Genomic DNA, 19,042 nt, shown 5'->3' with positions numbered 1-19,042 from the left:
TGTTTAATGAGGGTCTCATCCATCAATACTTTTCCATGTTCGTCCTTAATGCACTTCACTTGGTCCACATCTCGTGCCCTTCTCTCCCACGCCCTGGCTAGCCTGAACAATTTTCTATCCCCATCTTTCTCTTCTAGTTCAGTATAAAGGCGTTCAAAAGCTGTTGTTTTTGCCATCGAAACCGCCGACTTCGCCTCCTTTCTCACTATCTTATAAAGTTCCCTATTCGTCCACTTCTCCACCTCATTTGTGCTTTCTATCAACTTTGCCTACGCCATCTTCTTTGCTTCCACCTTTTCTTACACTTTTCCATTCCACCACCAGTCTCCTCGATGCCGACTACGACTACCAGTCGAGACTCCCAATACTTCCCTTGCCACAGTCTTAATACAACTAGCTGTCCTATCCCACATACTGATCGCATCCCCATTACTATCTCAAGCCCCTATGACCTTCAACTTCTCTCCCATCTCCAAGGCATTTGCCGTGGTCAAACTCCTCCATCTGATCCTAGATCGATTATCCCTAACCCTCTTCTTCCTCATCATTTTGATCCCTAAATCTATCACCAAAAGCTTATGTCGGGTTGTAAGGTTGTCGATCAGAATGACCTTACAGTCGTTGCACAAACCTCTATCAACCTTCCTCGGGAGTAAAAAATCTATCTGAGTCTTAGCCACCGAACTATGGAACGTTACCAAGTGGTCTTCCTTTTTTGGGAAACTCGAATTGGCTATGACCAACCCAAAAGCTCTCGCGAATTCCAAAAGTAAAAGGCCTCCTCCATTTCTGACCCCGTAGTCAAAGCCTCCATGCACATCATCATACCCTCCTGAAATAGACTCGATGTGCCCATTGAAATCCCCTCCCATAAAAAGCTTCTCAGTAGGTGGTATACCTCCCACTAACTCGTCCAAATCCTCCCAAAAGTGCCTCTTATCCTCCTCTCTTAAGCCCGCTTGTGGCGCATAAGCACTAATAATGTTGAATGTGCTCCCTTCAACGACCACCTTAATCAACATCATCCTATCGTTGACTCTACTAACCTCCACAACCTGATTCCTTAGATCATTGTCTACTAAAATGCCTACCCCATTCCTATATTTCGATCTACCTGAGAACCAAAGCTTATACCCGTCTACCTCCCTAGCTTTAGAACCTACCTATTTGGTCTCTTGGACACAAGCTATATTAATCTTTCTCTTCTTTAGAATCTTAACTAGCTCTATGAATTTGCCCGTTAACGTACCAATGTTCCAAGAACCAACTCTCAGTCTAGACGCTCCTTTAACCCACTTACCCCTTTTATCCTCGTCCCCGACCCTGTCCCTGAATGAGAACATGACCTTAGTCTATCATCACTATCTAAAGCCACAAAAATACGTAGGATTTAATAAATTATTCAAAAATCTAAAGTTAGCACAATGCAACGATAAGTGTATGATCAAAAATATAGGTAAACAGGAGGTACCAACTCCAGTTGAAAAGAACCTGATTTACGTTGGAAACACTATTCATGCCGGAAAATGGAAAACCGCGAGACGACGACGGAAATCAATAGATCTAGGCCAAATCTAAATAGATCTGGACCGAAGAAAGCTGTGAGTAAATACCTGACCGGAATCTTGGACTTCGCCTGAATCTGATAGCGCTGCAACGTCGGAGGTCGCCGGAAAATGTTGGCCGTCGTCGAATATTGCTGGGACTTTCTGCGGGTAAATCTAGAAATTGATGCTTTGGAGGCTAATCATACCTGGTCTCTGGTTGATTTACCCCATGGCAAGAGACCTATTGGCTGTAAGTGGGTGTACAAAATCAAGTATAAATCCACAGGTGAAGTTGAGAGGCTGAAATAAGAAGGCCTAGACTATAGTGAAACCTTCAGTCCAGTTGCCAAAATGGTTACTATCAGAGCTGTTGTGGCCCTTACTACATCTAGGGGTGGTTTATTCACCAAATGGATGTCCACAATGCATTTCTCAATGGGGACCTGCTAGAAAAGGTCTATATGACCATCCCTGATGGGTTTGCTAGACAGGAGGAGTCCAATACCAAGGTCTGCAAACTCCACAAGTCCTTGTATGGACTCAAACAAGCTCCCAGGCAGTGAAACTTGAAGCTGACTAAGGCCTTACTGAAGCTGGGATTCCATCAAAGCCACTATGACTACTCCTTGTTCACCAGGCAAGTTGATAGTGATATACTTATTGTACTGGTATATGTGGATGACTTACTGGTTACAGGTCGCAACACTGGTCTAGTAGAGGACACAAAAAGAGGCCTATAAAAGCAATTCAAAATGAAAGACTTAGGTGAGCTGAAGTTCTTTCTAGGCATTGAATGTGCTAGATCCAATCAAGGAATTCACATATCTCAGAGAAAATATCCATTGGAACTGATTGCTGAATGTGGGCTAGGAGGAGCTAAACCTGCAATTACACCATTAGAACAAAACAAGAAGCTGATATCAGTGAAATATGATGAACACTTATCACATGAAGGCAGAGTTGATGACCAACAACTGCAACACCCTAAAAGGTACCAAAGACTTATAGGGAGACTCTTGTATCTCACTATGACTAGACCTGACATAGCTTTCCTAGTCCAGGTGTTGAGTCAATATATGCACAATCCTAAGGAGTCACATATGGAATCTGCACTGAGAGTTGTCAGATACCTCAAGGAAGCTCCAGGTCTTGGGCTATTAATGCCATCTCAAAGTTCAAATACTTTGACTGCCTACTGTGATTCTGACTGGAGTGCTTATCTGGAAACAAGAAGATCTGTCATTGGATACCTAGTAAAGTTTGGTGGATCACTAATTTCCTGGAAATCAAAGAAACAAGAGACAATATCAAGAAGCTCCGCAGAGAATGAGTTTAGAAGTATGGCCAACTGTGCAGCTGAGGTCACCTGGCTAGTAAATCTGTTTAAAGAGCTAGGAGTTCAGATTGAACTGCCTGTTAACATGGTCTGTGATAGCAAGGCTACTATTCAAATTGCTGCAAATCCCATCTTTCATGAGAGAACCAAACATATCGATATAGATTGTCATTTTGTAAGGGAAAGAATCTGCCAAGGATTGCTGAAAACCAAATTCATACATACAAAAGACCAGCTAGCAGATATACTTACCAAGAGTCTAGGAAAATCTCAACATCAACAGTTACTAAACTAGCTTGGAGTTATGAACCTCTTCAAACCATGAACTTGAGGAGGAGTGTTAACCTTGCAAGCTACCAAGGTTGAAGAGAGGTTAGAGTATTGTTATAAGTTGTTAAAAGTAGTTAAGAGTTTGTTAGCAGGTTGTTATGGGTAGTTAAAATGTAGTTAAATGTCAACTTGTATAAGAATATAAATACTGTACATATACAAGTTAGAAGTATAAGGTCATGTACTGATGAATGAATAATATACAACTTTTCATTTGCCAAGATATTTTTCTCTCTCTATACGTCTCTGCTCTCTCTTCTCTCTACGTCTCTCTTCTCCATTTCTCTGTATATTCTTCTTCCTTCTTTCTTCTTTCTTCTTCTTCTTCTTCATCTGGCAACTTGCCTCATTTCTCTTTCAGGTCTAACTCCTTTGATGGAGTTATCAATATGACTTTTGATAAATGTTTCTTTACTAATCTAAGCTCTTTACCTAAACCTAATATGGTCACTCTTCTTAATTCTCATAAGGTAAAAGTCACTCATTCAAGTTGTGTTTCTCTTTTATTTAATCTAACTCTAAAAAATGTACTTTATATTCCTACTTTCATAATTAACCTTGTCTCTATTAATAGACTGTGTAAACAACTTCAGAAATATATTCTTTTCACTCCTGACATTTGTCTAATATTGCAGGGCCCTTCACTGAAGAGCCCTCGGGTGCTTGGTAAAGAATAAAAAGGCTTATACATCCTCAATTTAAGTCAACCGACAGTTTCTACTAAGTGTCTACCCAACTTTCGCACACATTCTATATTTTTCTAGATCAAATGTTTTTAATTCCAGTTTCAGTTTTTTTGATTCCAATATAAAAGAAAAGATTTGGCACTATAGATTAGGCCATATGCCCATCAGTAATATGAAGAAAATTATTCCTATTTTTACATCTTGTGCAAGTTCTTCTTCACCTTGTATTATTTATCTTATGGCAAGACAGTCTAAGCTTCCTTTTCCTACTAGCACTACTTCTACTAAAGATATTTTTGAATTAATACATGTGGACACTTGGGTTCCTAATAAATCTATTACTCATGATGGTTTTAAGTATTTTTTTATCATTGTTGATGATTTTAGTAGAGCTACTTGGACCTATCTATTAAGCACTAAGTCAAATGTTTTTCATATTCTTTAATCTTACCTTTCCATGGTAGAAAGACAATACAACTCAATAGTTAAGATAATCAGAACTAACAATACTTTTGGGTTGGGGAATGAAAAAATTCAATCTAATTGCTTTTTACCTTTAAGGGGATCATTCATCAAACCACCTGTGTTTACACTCCACAATAAAATGAAAAAAAGTGGAAAGAAAGCACGAGCATCTATTAGAAACCTCTAGGGCTCTCTTATTCCAATCTCATCTCATATTTTTTTTAGGAAAAATATTTATTAACTGCTACTTATCTCATAAATAGATACCCTTCCAGTATTTTGAAGTTTAAAACCCCTTTTAAAGTCTTGTTCAAAATCAAACCATCCTATTCTCATTTAAAATATTTTGGTTGCTTATGTTTTGTATCCACCCTTCCTATTCATAGAGGAAAGTTAGATCCTAAAGCTCTCCCTTGTGTCTTCATTGGATACCCTTATGGTAAGAAAGGATATAAAGTTTTGGATTTACAAACCAAGAAAATATCAATCTCCAGAAATGTGATTTTTCATGAAGAATATTTCCCTTTCTCTGTGTATTCTGAACTTAAGGCTACTATATATCCTTCTAGTCCTACTGATCCTTCTACCTCATCTCCTTTTTCTGCACCATCTAATCACCCAGACCCTTCTACACCTGATAATGTTTATTCCTATCCCATCTATCACACCTAGCACTACTTACCCTTCTACACCATTATCTTCTACTAGTCATTCTACTACTGTACATTCTAGTCCTTATTCTGCCTTATCTCCCCCTACTAATTTTGGTTCATCTCCTCCTACTCTACCCATTGTTCAGACCATACTCAGAAAATCTTCTTAACACACAAGACACTTGATTATTTACAAGATTATATTTGCAATGCTCTTCACCTAACTGATATTACTATATCTTGTTTTCTAAGTCCTGTTACCCTTAAATGTTTTTCTTTTAGTGCTTTGTCTTGTCACAATCAACTCATGCTCAGTTCCATTTTTAATATACAAGAACTTGTTACTTTTAGTCAAGCAATTCTTCATCCAGGTTGGCAAGAAGCCATGGACAAGGAACTTGCTACTTTGAAACTAAACAATACTTGGGAAGTTGTTGTTCTCCCTACTGGCAAGAAGACTCTATCATCCAAGTGGGTTTATAAAGTTAAACAACACTCAGATGGAAGTATTGAGAGACTGGGGCTAGATTGGTCATAAGGGGTAATATACAAAAGGACAAAATTAATTATAATAAAAAAAATTCACCAGTGGTGAAAATGACAACTATTAGATGCATTTTAGCTATAACAGTTAAGCATGATTGGGGTATTTTTCAGTTGAATGTTAACAATGCTTTTTTATATGGAGATTTACATGAAGTTTCCTGCTGGACTTACTCCTCCTTCTCCTAACCATGTCTGTTTACTTAAAATGTCCATTTATGGACTTAAACAAGCATCTAGACAATGGTATGCTAAACTGAATTCAACTCTAAATTTTAAGGGTTTTAGTCATTTTTTAAATGATTATTCTCTTTTCTTCAAGAAATCTAGTCATTCTATATCTATAGTAGCAGTTTATGTGGATGATATTTTATTGACAGGTAACATTGAAGTCATTTCTAGATGCAGAATTTAAAATTAAGGACCTTGGTCAGTTGCATTTCTTCCTAGGGATGGAAGTCATCCGAGAACAACATGGTCTGATTATTTTCCCAAAGGAAATTCACTTTTGATTTATTACAGGAGTTTGATTCTTTGCGTCTACCTTCAGTATCTTCACCTTTAAATCCTACTATCAAATCGCTAACAGCTCTGGGCATTCCTATATCAGACCCTACTCTATACAGGAATTTGTTGGGAAAGTTGAATTATCTGATACATACAAGGCCTGATCTTTCCTTCACTGTGCAGCATCTCAGTGAATTTATGCAAGATTCTTGTGAACCTCATCTTTATGCAGTTTTGAGGGTTCTCCATTATTTATGACGAGATCCCGGTCTAGGTCTCTTCATTTCTACTTCTCCCTCATTCAAACTCATGGCTTTTTTGCAATTCTGACTGGGGTACCTGCCCGGATTCACGAAAGTCCGTTAGTGGCTACTACATCTCACTTGGTTCTTCTCCTATCTCCTGAAAATCTAAGAAGCAAACATCGATTTCCCTTAGTTCTGTTGTGGCTGAGTATCGTTCAATGTGAAGGGTCGTTTCTGAACTTACCTGGTTGGTTCGCTTGTTTGATGATCTCGAAGTTCCTATTCCCTTACCGGTGCCTCTACACTCTGACAGCCTTGCAACGATTCACATCGCCAAGAATTCTATTTTTTATGAGCGAATGAAGCACGTCGAGATCGACTGTCACTTCATCTAGCAACAGTACCTCGCCTGCTTGATTTCACTCTCTTATATACCTTCTTCCTCTCAATTAGCTGACATTTTCACTAAATCCTTAACTGGACTTATGTATCATAATCTTTTGGGCAAGTTGGGTGTTTCCTCTCCTCCAACTTGAGGGAGGGTGTTGAAGTTAAGCTCCATTTATATGGCTATTTAGTAAAAGACCTCGTTGGAGTGACAAATTCCTAATTTGTGGCTATTGCAGTGATTTCGTCTTCAGACTTTATTGGGCCAGATTATTTAGATTATTGGACTAATGTTTTATTTGGTATTTTGGGCCGAGTCCGTTTCTAGAATATGTATATAGAATTAGTTTCCCATATTTCCTTGTATTCATTTATTTCTCTGGTATAAATGCAACACAATTGTATAGAGGAAAGGTATCAAGAAATAGAAAGGAAATTTCTACATTATTCTTCTTTTTTCCTTCATGTACGTGCAACTATAAATCATTTCAACGTAAAATAAATATTTAAAAATTAAATTATATTTTTAGGACTAAAAATAAAAATGAGTGATATAAATTGAGATAAAAAAATAATGTATTAGATTTAAATACCAAAACAAATAAGAAAAAAAAACATGTGAAAACATCAAATTTTGGCAAAAACTCCTAATAATGTTGATTAGACATGTTGGTAGTTTATTGAATTTCATCCACCAATAGGATCCATAATTTTTCAAATTATCCTAAAAAAGCTTATCCTTTTATTTCCCTCCTTCTCAGCCGCGTTTATGTCTTTTTCCGATAAGATTTTTCATTTTCTCAGCAACCAAACAAAATCCATCTCTCCAGAATATTCGCATACTATTTTACTTTCCTTTCTTCATCACCAAAATTATACAGAAAAAAAAAATGTTCACTGACCATCCCTAATTCCGCCGGAATCTGACGTCATCATATGGCTACTCTTTTGCCGTCACCGGACATTTCCTCTTTTTCCGCCGGCCGCATACACTCTGCAAATGTAAAGAAACTGGTTCTTCGAAGAAGAGTTGTTAAGGTCTGTTCGAGTGTGAAGGATTTGGAAGATGTTGGATTGTTGTACGGACAATTTTCTGCTCCGCTGAAGCTTAATACGATGTCGTCTACGAAACTTGACAAGGAAGAAGAGCAGAAGAGGAACTACTATCTGAATACGGGTTCTGCTATTCGGATTCTCAGAGAAGAGTTTCCGGCTCTCTTTTATAAGGAGCTCAACTTTGATATCTACAGGTTAGAATTCTTTTGTGCTTTGCAAAGCGTAGCTATCCAAACTACGGTAAATTAGTAGGGAGGTTGAGACAGGCGGAGCTAGGATTTTGTAGTTATTGTGGTTCTATGCTAAAGCTATTGAGTTCTCCGAATCCGTAATTAGAATGCTAGTAGCTCTGCAACCTCAACTAAGAAGGTCGACACGACCAAAACGCCAAAACGACAAATATATAGATGCAACGTTAGTTGAGGTGGTCCAGCTCAAAGAGACTACTATCTTTGAAGAAGCTTTAAAGAGTAGGGACCGGAGTAATTCAACAGAGGCTAAGATCCTCAAAGGGCATGGAAATCATGTGCTTACAGAGTTTTAGGAATCGCTCACAGTGGACGCAAAGAACAAATTAAATTGGTATTGAGGAGGAGTGTAAGAATTCATCACCAACTAGAAGAGAAAAGTAAATATCTTACATTAGATCCTTCCATCACCACCTATAAATAGAGGTGGTCATCTAAGTTGTAGCCAAGAGAAAGCAAGTAAGCAAGCAACATGTGGGTAAGAAATAAGAGAGTTGTTAGAGTGCGAGGGCAGCGCAGTGCACTAAAGCTCTCACTATTCGCAGGGTCCGGGAAAGTGTCCGACCACAAGGGTCTATTATACGTAGTTTTACCTTGCATTTCTGTAAGTTGTTAGAGTGTGAGTGCGAGAAAAATTGTATGTAAGAACTGTAAGACCGAAGCTGGTCTTTACTTTGCAATAATAAAATTCAAGTTATGAGCAACCGAATGTGCCCAACAACAATATCCAACAGGATGTTGTAGGCACAGTTTGGGAGTTGGAATCGTAGTTGATGAACACTAGTTATTAATCAACCTTTGGAGCAGGAGGTTGAAACTTCTCGTTTATTTAAATTCTTGTACCTGACCCTAACTAATTTGTGATTAAGATTTAGTTAATGATCCTGTGTTGTTTGTTTGCTGGTTTATTAGTCTTTTCTTTGTGGGAAATTGTAGTGATAGTAGCTTCCCTTTTCTTGAACTGGCTGTATGTACACTTACTAGAATTCTAATTCTCATCATCTGGCCTATGGGAAAGCGCATCTTTTAGTTAATATTTCAACTTTGGTCTTATCTTACCCTTTCTGTAGTCTTTAGTCACCTAGAAGACTACCTATGCCTTTAGTGGCTTCCAATCTACACATGTATCTCAAAGTCGGATGTTCAAGGATAAGAAGAGGAAGAAGAGCTAGAACTCCCTTCATATTTGAAAACATGTAGTTACGAGCGACGGACTTTGATAAAACAGTTGGCTGGATGATGGAACAACAACAAAGTGGTGGGAAATCCGTCATTCAAATTAGCTAAAAGGGTGAAGATGCTAAAAAGGATTTGAATTGTGGTACAAGGAGGTGTTTGGAAGGGTAGAGGTGAAATTGAAGGAGATCACTAATGAGGTGAGGGAATTAGAGAAGGAAGAAGAGGAGAGGGAGAGATAAAGAGAGGAAAGAGGGTTGGAGACATAAGCCGAGAGCAATGTAAACATGTGATTGGAGGAAGGAGATTCAAATATAATATTATTTTATAGGGTTAGCTTGCAAATAGACTGAGAAATTTCATAAATTCATGTAGGTGAATGGGGTTGAACATCATGAGGGGCACGAAGAATTTAGTGCAAATATGTCTTTTCGGGATGGAGATGGAAGGAGGTTTAGTTTTGGGGGGACACATGGTGTGGGGACAACACTTTTTGCATCACTTTCCTAAACATCTACAGGATATCATGTGAAAAGGTAATGAAAGTCCAATAAGCCCAAAGATTACAAGGTGGTGAAGTCTCTTAGGATTTGAGATTTAGGAGTAATTTTCAGGATTTACAGGTAGCAGAACTTTAATGTTTGGTCGAGTTATTTCATAAACAAAGTGCACCATAGGATAGTCAAGATGTAGGGAGATGGAGGGTGTGGAATAATGTGTTCTTTGTTAAGTCCTATTAGGAGAAGCTCCTGAAAAGGGAGGGGGTTGCTTTCCATATAGGTCGTTTCGGATCTCGCAGATGAGGAGGATATCTTTCTTTACTTGATTAGCAAATAGATTGGTGATCTTGCCAGCTGAGAATTTGAGAAAGAGGAAGGTTACCTATGTTTGTTGATGCTTTCATGTGCAAGAATTTGGGTAAGGATCATCTCCTTATTCATCTTCTGGTAGTTTCGTGACTATGGCAGGAAATTCTCCCTTGGTTTGGTGTTTTTGGGTGTTGCTTGGCTTGGTAAAAGAGGTGCTTGCTGGTACTGTTGTTTTTCGGCCTCTAGATCTTATGTGCATAGCCTGGTAAGAAAGAAATGGGAATGCTTTTGAAGGTGTAAAGATGTACTTTGTTCAGTTGAAGAGTAGTATTTTATCATTTTTTTTGGTGCACCCAAAAGGTTCCTTTATGCATAGAAGTTTTGGTGTCATTCTGTAGTCTTTTTAATTTGTTTGGTTTTGTATGTCAGTTTAGTGATATGGCAATATTGGTTAATCTCTAGTTTTAGATAAGTCAAGACAAATAATATATACTGAAATGAAACCGGCTCAAATAAAGCGGAATGAACATAAAGCATTCATTAGCTTACTGGAACTACTTTGTGATTAAGGTGCAAATGTTATTGATGTTGTTATTGTCGTGATGATATATTTCTATTTCTTGATGGTGTTTTTCTATTCTCTACAGGGATGATATAGTCTTCAAAGATCCCCTCAACACCTTTACTGGCATTGAGAATTATAAATCGATCTTCTGGGCTTTACGATTTCATGGCAGGATATTCTTCAGAGCTTTGTGGATAGATATTGTTAGTGTATGGCAGCCTGTGGAAGGCATGATCATGATTCGATGGACTGTTCATGGAATTCCACGTGTTCCATGGGAGAGCCGTGGTCGATTTGATGGTACTTCAGAGTATAAACTAGACAAAGATGGGAAGATTTATGAGCACCGCGTTCACAACATTGCACTGAAGGGACCCCCAAAATTCCATGTACTTGCTGTACAGGAATTAATTGGATATATTAGCCGTCCCTCCACGCCAAAGCCGACTTTCTTTAAGATCTCATTCCCTTACTTGGTTAACACAATGCCAGTGGCGAAATTTGCAGATTCAGACATCGCCTTTGTTCAATTTTCAGCCTCTGTTAAAGAGAGGTGAAGAGGAACAATCGCAGCAAGAATAGCATTATGACAAAGTGCTATAAGTTTTGATCAATCCTCGCGGTGGGTTGCAAACTTGCCATCAGAACTATAGGTAATTATTCATATACATTATATATACAACTTTCAGGATCAACTCAACTTATCTGGAGTTTGTTCTCGTCTTTCTGGTCTTTATTTATCTGTGCTTTGTTCTTCATTTGAACTCCAGCTACTAGTTTGAGTTAGAAAATTTTACAGATGTATATTTTTGTATAGTATATCTTACTACTGAGTTTGCAGTTATTATTTGGATAATGAAATATTTCCCTACATAGAAGTTGGTGATATCCAACTCATAAAATAGTTTTGGAGAATTTATAGTTCTGCTATTTGTTTTCTAAGTTGTCCCATCAGACATATTACCCTGTGGTTGAGGAAGTGTTGATCCACTTCATTTTTTGTAGATTTTATTTCATTGGTAAGTAGGTTGAGCTTGAAGATTATAAAAGTAGGGAGGTTGGACTATATTTTGTTGAAATTGAAAAAAAAAATGTATTGGAAGAAGTTAAAAGTAGTTAGAATTTGAAGTTATGTTTAGATTTGAATTTCGTTTGAAAAGAGTAGTTGAAATTTTGTTAGTCAAAGTCATTATTTCATCTTAAATACGGTCAAACCTTGTTATAAGTTATAACATCATTTTACTATAACGATTTGATTTTCTCTGGAATTAATATTTATGTTATGTTTTGCTTCTTTTTAACAACATTTTACCTATAGTATTGACATTTATTACAGTAGTACACTCTTTGTAAAATTATCGTTTATAATGGATTTGGATTTCCATTTTAATTTTAATTAAATATTGAACCAGTTTAATTTGATAGCATGGAACTCTAACAAGAAGCCACGTGGCATAAATGGTTTTGCAAAATTGGATATGTTTTTTGTTAAAAAATAATGGTATGAATGAACCCTTTTTGTGACGGTAGTAGCATATATAGACGAGTTCAACTTTTAATGAATGATATAAATAAGTCACTTGTAATAGTTTGATGACTTTTGAGCTTTTTTCCTTTATTTTCCTCCAAATTAATTAAAAAGTAAATTTCACATAAATTTTTATATTTTGTACTAAAAATATTCCACAAATGAGATTTTTCATTGTTATCTAACGATCGATAAATTTATTGATTGAAACAATAATCAAAAGAAATATTATATTTAAACTAACTAGTAACAACATAATATGATACAATAGGTAACAATCATCACCTACATGGGTTGTGGTGCAGTGGTGGTACTGCTTCACTCTTAACCAGTGGTCTCGAGCTCGAGCCCTGAGTATAGAGAAATTCTATTGGGAGTGTCACCTCTAAATAGACACCTAAATAGACACTGTAATGTATGATCCAAATTTAATCGAAACTCTATGGGCTCCAGCAAATTAGCTAACAAACAATTTCTTTGCAGATATGTTGCAAAATTGGACCCAAACATAGTCAAATAAACTCAAAGGCCCGTTGAGGAGTGCAAATGGTGGATATCCATGGGTTTATAATTAATAATATGAGTTGATTCATATTTAATTTATTTTTAAATAATTGAATAACAAAAGCATTTAAACTGGATTAAATCAAACGAATAATCTTAAATTTTATCCATTTTACCAGCCCTAATCATACCTTCATGAATTAACTTCACTTAATTAGTCATGGGATATGAATTAGATCGCTTATATTAGGACTTTTAAGAATTTTAAGAGGGAAGTGCACAAATATCTGCTTCAATTAAATGCCCATTTATTATTATTATTATTATTATTATTATTATTATTATTATTATTATTATTATTATTATTATTATTATTATTATTATTATTATTATTATTTATAAGTTTTTCATTTTTGAAAATGATTTAGATATATGCTCATAAAGTTAAAATTTTGCGTCTGAAGTGCATGTAAAAATTGTTTTAAATCTCAGACATGTATGTCTAAATTTGTTTTATCAAAAAAGTTCTTTTATTTTTCAAATTTCAACAAATTAACCATCAAAAATTACTTCAAATACAGTCAAATTTGAAACATAAGTTCATGTATCATAATGAACAAATATCAATCATCAATTTATCAAAACAACAACAAATTTAACAAACATATTCAACATAATTTAAATTTTTGAAGTACGTAGGAGTTTCAGTCATACACGAACGAGACATATGTTAAAATAGCTAAAATTTTAGGTGTGTACGTTTGAAAATTTTTGTGAAGAAAATAATAATTTTATTTTTTTAATTTTAACACCCAAAATCTTCTCAAAAAAACTCAAATTTGAAACATAAGTTTCATTTATCATGAAGAACAAACCTCGATCATTAATTTGTCAAAAAAACAACAAATTTATGTAACACTCTTTTGATTTTTTTTAAGACACACACGTCTGAAGTTTTTTTCATTTTAAACATGTGGTTTAGTCATATGACATAGTCTAGACATAAATGAACTAATTAAAGAGTGCTAAATGAGTTTGTTAGATTTGTTTATTTTGGTAAATTAATGATTGAGCTTGTTCTTTATAATACATGAAACTTATGTTTCAAATTTGAGCTTTTTTGTTGTTATTTAACAAGTTGATGATTGAAGTTTATTTTTCATGATACATAGAACTTATGGAAAAAAATTAAAACGGTGCTAAAAGGATTTGTTAGACCTCTTGTTATTTGACATATTGATAGTTGAAGTTTGTTTGAAACTTATATTTCAAATTTGAGCTTAGTTGGAATAGATTTGGATTTTGAAATTTGAATATCAAAATTATTATTTTGTTGTCAATTTTTTTAAATGCAGAAGCCTGAAACTTTAGCAAATTTTAACATGTTTTTCAACCATGTATGCTTGAGTGTAGTCATAAATAATAAATAAATAAAAAAGTGCTAAAAAGATTTGTTAGATTTGTTGTTATTTGACAAATAGATGATCGAGATTTGTTCTTCATGATATATAAAATTTATCTTTAAAATGTTTTTGTTGAAATTCGAAAAGTTATTATTTTATTGGCAAAAAAAAAGTTCATATGCACATATCTGAAATTTTAACCAATTTTAACATGTATTTCAACCATGTATATCCGAACAATCATAAATGAAAAAGTTAAAACGATATTGTTATTTGATAAATTGATAATTGAGGTTTGCTCTTTATGATGCATGAAACTTATGTTTCAAATTTGAGCTTATTTGAATTCGATTTGGGTGTTGAAATCTAAAAGTTGTTGACAAAAAATATCAGACATATTGATGTTTGAAGTTTTTTCTTTATGATATATGAAACTTTTATTTAAAATTTGAACCTATTTGGAGTAGATTTGAGTGTTGAATTATTGACATTTGAAGAAAAGAAATAATTTTGGCAAAATAAATTTAGACACACATGCAAAAGATTTAAAATAATTTTTACATGCACTTCAAACGTAAATTTTTAACGTATGCCTTAATTATTTCAAAAACCAAACAAACTTATAAAAATATTATACAAAAACATTAATTAAATGACTACTCCAAAAATAGATATTTGTGCACTTCATTGATTTTAGGCCTTTTTTTTTTTGGGGGGGGGGGGGGAAGGAACCTACACGAGGTTCCCATCTCTCGTGCACAGTCAGGGGTTGAGCAGCACCCCCAAGCCTTATCATACATAAAATATAAAGATACAAGAAGGGGGACATAACCTTACCTCCGAACTTAAGGTGGTTCATAAGTCTGCAGACCTACTAAGGTCGGCTAACTCATCCCCGATACTAGAAAGTTCTTCCTAAATATTAGAAAAGTAGTAAACCTATGAGAGGACTCCTCTCGATACAATGCGACTAGGAAAAACCATAAATGAGGGAGACTCTCCCCTTCCATGTGAATACAAGAAAGAAACCTACACTAGTCCTATTCAAATAAGCTACATTTTATACATAGCTAATTGAAGAAGATCAAGTATACGAAACTTCTAGTTTCCATGAATCGAGATCGTTCTTTTCATCTTTGTTCTTCCCAGTCTTGTCATACCGATTTTGTCCAAGTATCTTTTAGTAGTTATTGAGAATACTCCAAGATTAGCTTAATTTTGTGGATGGTTATGTAGCTGATCTTATAATTGCATCTCTGTAGTGTTGTTGAAGTTCTGCAAGCTGTTGTATCTTGTTTTTGGATGCTTCATCTATGTATTGTACCTCTTATCAGCTGGAAAATTAGAGGCAACATGGAGAAATTGTTGCTGAAGACAGCATCCTTCACATTAGAGGCAACATGGAGGAATTGCAGTTTTGCAATTCACTACTACAACTCCGTTTTGCTGCTCCTTTATGTTGTATCTGCACAAAGGAGTTAAACCAGAATAGAAGTCCAATTGTTGACTCCTGTGTTGCAGTCCTGTAGTACCTGCACAGTAAGCCATAGACAAAACACCTAATCTAGTTTTACTTCTAATGGTAAGATGATTAATCTATAGAAGCAATACACGAGGGAGACTCTCCCTTTTACAATATTTCTAACAGTGGAGACTTTAAAATATATATATCTATGAATTAGAGACATCCAAACTAGAATATAAGTTAGGAACATTAGAGATAAGAAATGTTCAAGGAGGTTGTTTGATCCTTTTTAATCTTCTTCTCCTGAAGCTTGTCATTCCTATCTTGTCTAGCTTTATGTAGCCCTTGGTTTCTTGTGGAAGTTGTTGAAGGTTGTAGAAGTGTTGTGTATTATCAAGTATATGGCTATACTTAGATAATGTATCAGCTGGAAAATTTGCTTCTCGAAAAACATGTTTGCATTGGAAGAATTCTAGCATTTGGACCAGTTGTTGGAGTTCCTTAACATAGTTTTGAATGCTCCAGGGTGGTTTGATGTCCAGATTCAGCCACTTGATCACAAGTTCATAATCTACTTCCAATATTACTCTATTATAACCATGTTGAAGGCACCAATTAATGCCAAAACTGGTTGCCTGCACTTCAGCTTGATTATTGGTTCCAACTCCCAAAGGAGAGGCAAAAGCATATATCAGATTACCCTTATGATCCCTTACTATGCCTCCTGCTCCTATTTTTTCTGGGTTGCCTATGGCACTCCCATCTGTGTTAAGTTTAACAATGTTAGAGGCGGGTTTGAGCCATTTAACCTGGGTTACTTTTATGTCATGCTTACAGTTTTCTATCCAAATAATGAGATCCTTCCAAGATGGGATATATGGAAAAGCTGTAGTAATCAACATGTATATTTCCTTGATTATATTGAACTTCACTCTAGTAGTACTAGATTTCTTTCCTCCATATTTACTTGCACACCTGTTCTTCTAGACATTCCAGCAAATAAATATAGGGATGGCTTGCAACATGAGTTTATGTACAACATTGTTTGGTTTGTAGGTCCACCATCTCATCAAGATGCTTCTAATGGAGTTGTGGTCCTGCATGATTCCCCCCCCCCCCCTCCAGTTGGAGAAATATGTCCAGATGTGTTTAGCAAAGCTTCCAGAGATAAAAATGTGATCTATGTTGTCCAAACCAGGCCTGTAGCAGCATGAGCACTCTGCAGTTTCTCCCAAAAGAAATCAGTTTATGATTGGTTGGTAGTTTGTGTCTCAATGCTCTCCAAAGTAAGAATGAAGCCTTGAAAGGGATGTTAGTATGCCATGTCATCCTATCAGTCAATGTCTTGTTTTTTTTCTTCCTCACATGTTCCCAAGCTGATTTACAAGTGAAATTTCCATGTGACTGCAGCTTCCATTGAGCTTGATCTAATGTGTTTTGTTGGTACATGATTTCAATATTGAGAATTGTGTGTATCATATGCTGAGGGGCCTGTTGCCTGATTTTCTCTTCATTCCATTTTCCATTTCTCAAGAACATGGAGACAGTGGAATTGTTGAATCTTGGAATATATTCATAGTGATTGGCTAGAGGGCCAATACCCAGCCAATCATCCCACCAGAAACTGCAGTTTCCTGAACATAAGGTCCACTTAATATGAGGTTCTATATCACCTTTGTTCTTCATCATGTTCTTCCATATGAGAGATTGGCCTGTGTGCCACTTTTTTGTGACAGGATGAGCTCTTTGGCAGTATTTAGCTCTCAAGAAATCCCCCCATAAAGATCTCTTAGTTCTGAACAACCACCAGTGTTTGTATTGCATTGTCAGGTAGGGCTGTACAGGGCAAACCGATAAACCGCACCAAACCGACAAACCGAACCAAATCGGAAAAAAAAACCGACTAGTGGTTTGGTTTGACTTGGTTTGGTGTTTGGAAAAAAAACCCGACCATTATAGGGTTGGCTTGGTTTTAACTAAAAAAAGTCAAACCGAACTCAAACCGACCCGATTATAGATATACTACTTTTAAATTATGTTATACATAAAAATATTTATTAAAATGTAATTTATAAATATTTTTTTAAAATTTTTCATAATTTTTGTTTTCTTTCTTACATTTAGATTTGGACTTGAGAAGGTCATCTAAATAATATACAAAAAAAAAAAAACTTATAAAGTTATATTATAAAGTTAAAACTTCAAACAATGTTCTGCCTCCATCTTATATGTTGATATTTTGTACTAGAACTCATTTTAAGAAGCACTGCTCTGTGCTTTTTATTAGATACTATGAAAAATTCGAGAAACCCAAAAAAACCCGAAAACCCGAAAAAACCCGAAAAACTCGAGAAAAATTGATATCGAAAAACCCGACTTTTATTGGTTTGGTTTGGTTTATAGATTTAATAACCCGACACAAATGGTTTGGTTTGGTTTGTAAAAAATCCGAACCAACCCGGTCTATATACACCCCTATTGTCAGGCATACATCTTCCAAGTTTTTTACGCCAATACCTCCCTCCTCATATGGTAAGCTAAGAAAAACGGAGAAAAGGCTAACCTTTTAATTGTTTGTTCTAAGTCATACTTTAGATCATTTTTGGGCCCAATTAATATTTGCTTCTATGGCTTACTTAAAAGGATAATTACGAGTAGATGGCTATTCGGCCATTTTAATTATCAATAAATGGTTATTCGGTGTGTATTCATATATATTTGGCATATATTTATGTATACTCAGTGTATATATAATTTATCATAATGTATATTCAGTGTATAACTCATTTATATATGTAACATATATTATATAGTCAGTGTATATTTTTTATGACTTTTGGCAAGCTATATTGCATAGTCATTATATATTTTCTATGATTTTGGCTATTTTTATGTAAGTAAAACATGATAATATTTGTTGTAAACCAATTAATTTATTATATATATTTGAAATTGTCCCTAGCTTAAATCCAAGAGACTTTATTTGACTAATATTTATTAGTTAGCCACTTATTTGTTACATGCTAACTTTACCTCCGCTTAAACTCTATCTATAATAAATTGACATTAGATCACCAAATCTTAATAACATTCAGCCTTAATTTACCTAAGTTCAGCGGGAAACCCTACTTATCATGGATTTTGAAGAATCTCTAATTCCTTCCTTATGAAATAACTTGAACTCCTACCATAATATTTTAGTAGACCACAAATAGAGTTACCTTAAATATAGGTTGCAACTCCCTTACTTAAACACACACTGAAATTGTCCAAATATTATATTTTAATTTATTTGTCTTATTTATTTATTTTAGTTTATTTAAAAAAGAACGTCTTTGTACTTTTTTTTTGATAAGTTTTTTATTTTAACTTTCCACATGACATATTTAAGACCACAAAATAAAAGAATGTTTTGATACATTTTACAAATCTTTAATTAAAAAATACAAGATTCAAAAATCTTTAATATATATAATTTCTATTTCCTTCTCCTTGGATGAATTCTTGTCGTTCATGAATTGCTAATTAATTGGTTCAAGATACTTTCTACTCATGTTGACTAATTGTTTCTTCTATTTGAATCTATCTT

The 19,042-nt window shown here is 35.1% G+C and overlaps 3 protein-coding genes across 3 annotated transcripts; 2 read left to right on the top strand and 1 right to left on the bottom strand.

The window, feature by feature from the left end:
- Positions 1 to 2,299: 2,299 nt before the first annotated feature.
- Positions 2,300 to 3,890, top strand: LOC129872513 (secreted RxLR effector protein 161-like). Its single transcript, XM_055947484.1, has 2 exons — positions 2,300 to 2,971; positions 3,849 to 3,890. Exons 1-2 carry the CDS (start codon positions 2,300 to 2,302, stop codon positions 3,888 to 3,890), a joined length of 714 nt encoding a protein of 237 aa, XP_055803459.1.
- Positions 3,891 to 7,466: 3,576 nt separating this feature from the next.
- On the top strand, positions 7,467 to 11,699 carry LOC129880650 (uncharacterized). The gene is made up of 2 exons (XM_055954776.1): positions 7,467 to 7,949; positions 10,636 to 11,699. The coding sequence occupies exons 1-2, from the start codon at positions 7,636 to 7,638 to the stop codon at positions 11,108 to 11,110; spliced, it is 789 nt and encodes a 262-aa protein (XP_055810751.1). The 5' UTR covers positions 7,467 to 7,635; the 3' UTR covers positions 11,111 to 11,699.
- A 3,673-nt stretch (positions 11,700 to 15,372) lies between these two features.
- LOC129872506 (uncharacterized) lies at positions 15,373 to 17,277 on the bottom strand. The gene is made up of 3 exons (XM_055947479.1): positions 16,649 to 17,277; positions 15,865 to 16,428; positions 15,373 to 15,520 (listed from the first exon to the last, which is right to left on the bottom strand). Exons 1-3 carry the CDS (start codon positions 17,275 to 17,277, stop codon positions 15,373 to 15,375), a joined length of 1,341 nt encoding a protein of 446 aa, XP_055803454.1.
- Positions 17,278 to 19,042: the final 1,765 nt, after the last annotated feature.

Source organism: Solanum dulcamara, chromosome 2 (genome assembly GCF_947179165.1).
Source record: "Solanum dulcamara chromosome 2, daSolDulc1.2, whole genome shotgun sequence".
NCBI lineage: Eukaryota > Viridiplantae > Streptophyta > Magnoliopsida > Solanales > Solanaceae > Solanum > Solanum dulcamara.
Note: the sequence above shows the minus strand (reverse complement) of the source record. Positions and strands in the feature narration are given on the sequence as shown.

Excerpts from the sequence above, each read along its gene's own strand:
- LOC129872513 (XM_055947484.1), top strand. The coding sequence starts at position 2,300 with ATGAAAGACTTAGGTGAGCTGAAGTTCTTTCTAGGCATTGAATGTGCT. Across the intron at positions 2,972-3,848 it reads TTGAACTGCCTGTTAACATG|GGCCCTTCACTGAAGAGCCC; the intron begins GTCTGTGATAGC and ends CTAATATTGCAG.
- LOC129880650 (XM_055954776.1), top strand. The coding sequence starts at position 7,636 with ATGGCTACTCTTTTGCCGTCACCGGACATTTCCTCTTTTTCCGCCGGC. Across the intron at positions 7,950-10,635 it reads CTCAACTTTGATATCTACAG|GGATGATATAGTCTTCAAAG; the intron begins GTTAGAATTCTT and ends TATTCTCTACAG.
- LOC129872506 (XM_055947479.1), bottom strand. The coding sequence starts at position 17,277 with ATGCAATACAAACACTGGTGGTTGTTCAGAACTAAGAGATCTTTATGG. Across the intron at positions 16,429-16,648 it reads CTCATGCTGCTACAGGCCTG|GTGTGCAAGTAAATATGGAG; the intron begins GTTTGGACAACA and ends CTAGAAGAACAG. Across the intron at positions 15,521-15,864 it reads CCAGCTGATACATTATCTAA|GTACTACAGGACTGCAACAC; the intron begins GTATAGCCATAT and ends CTTACTGTGCAG.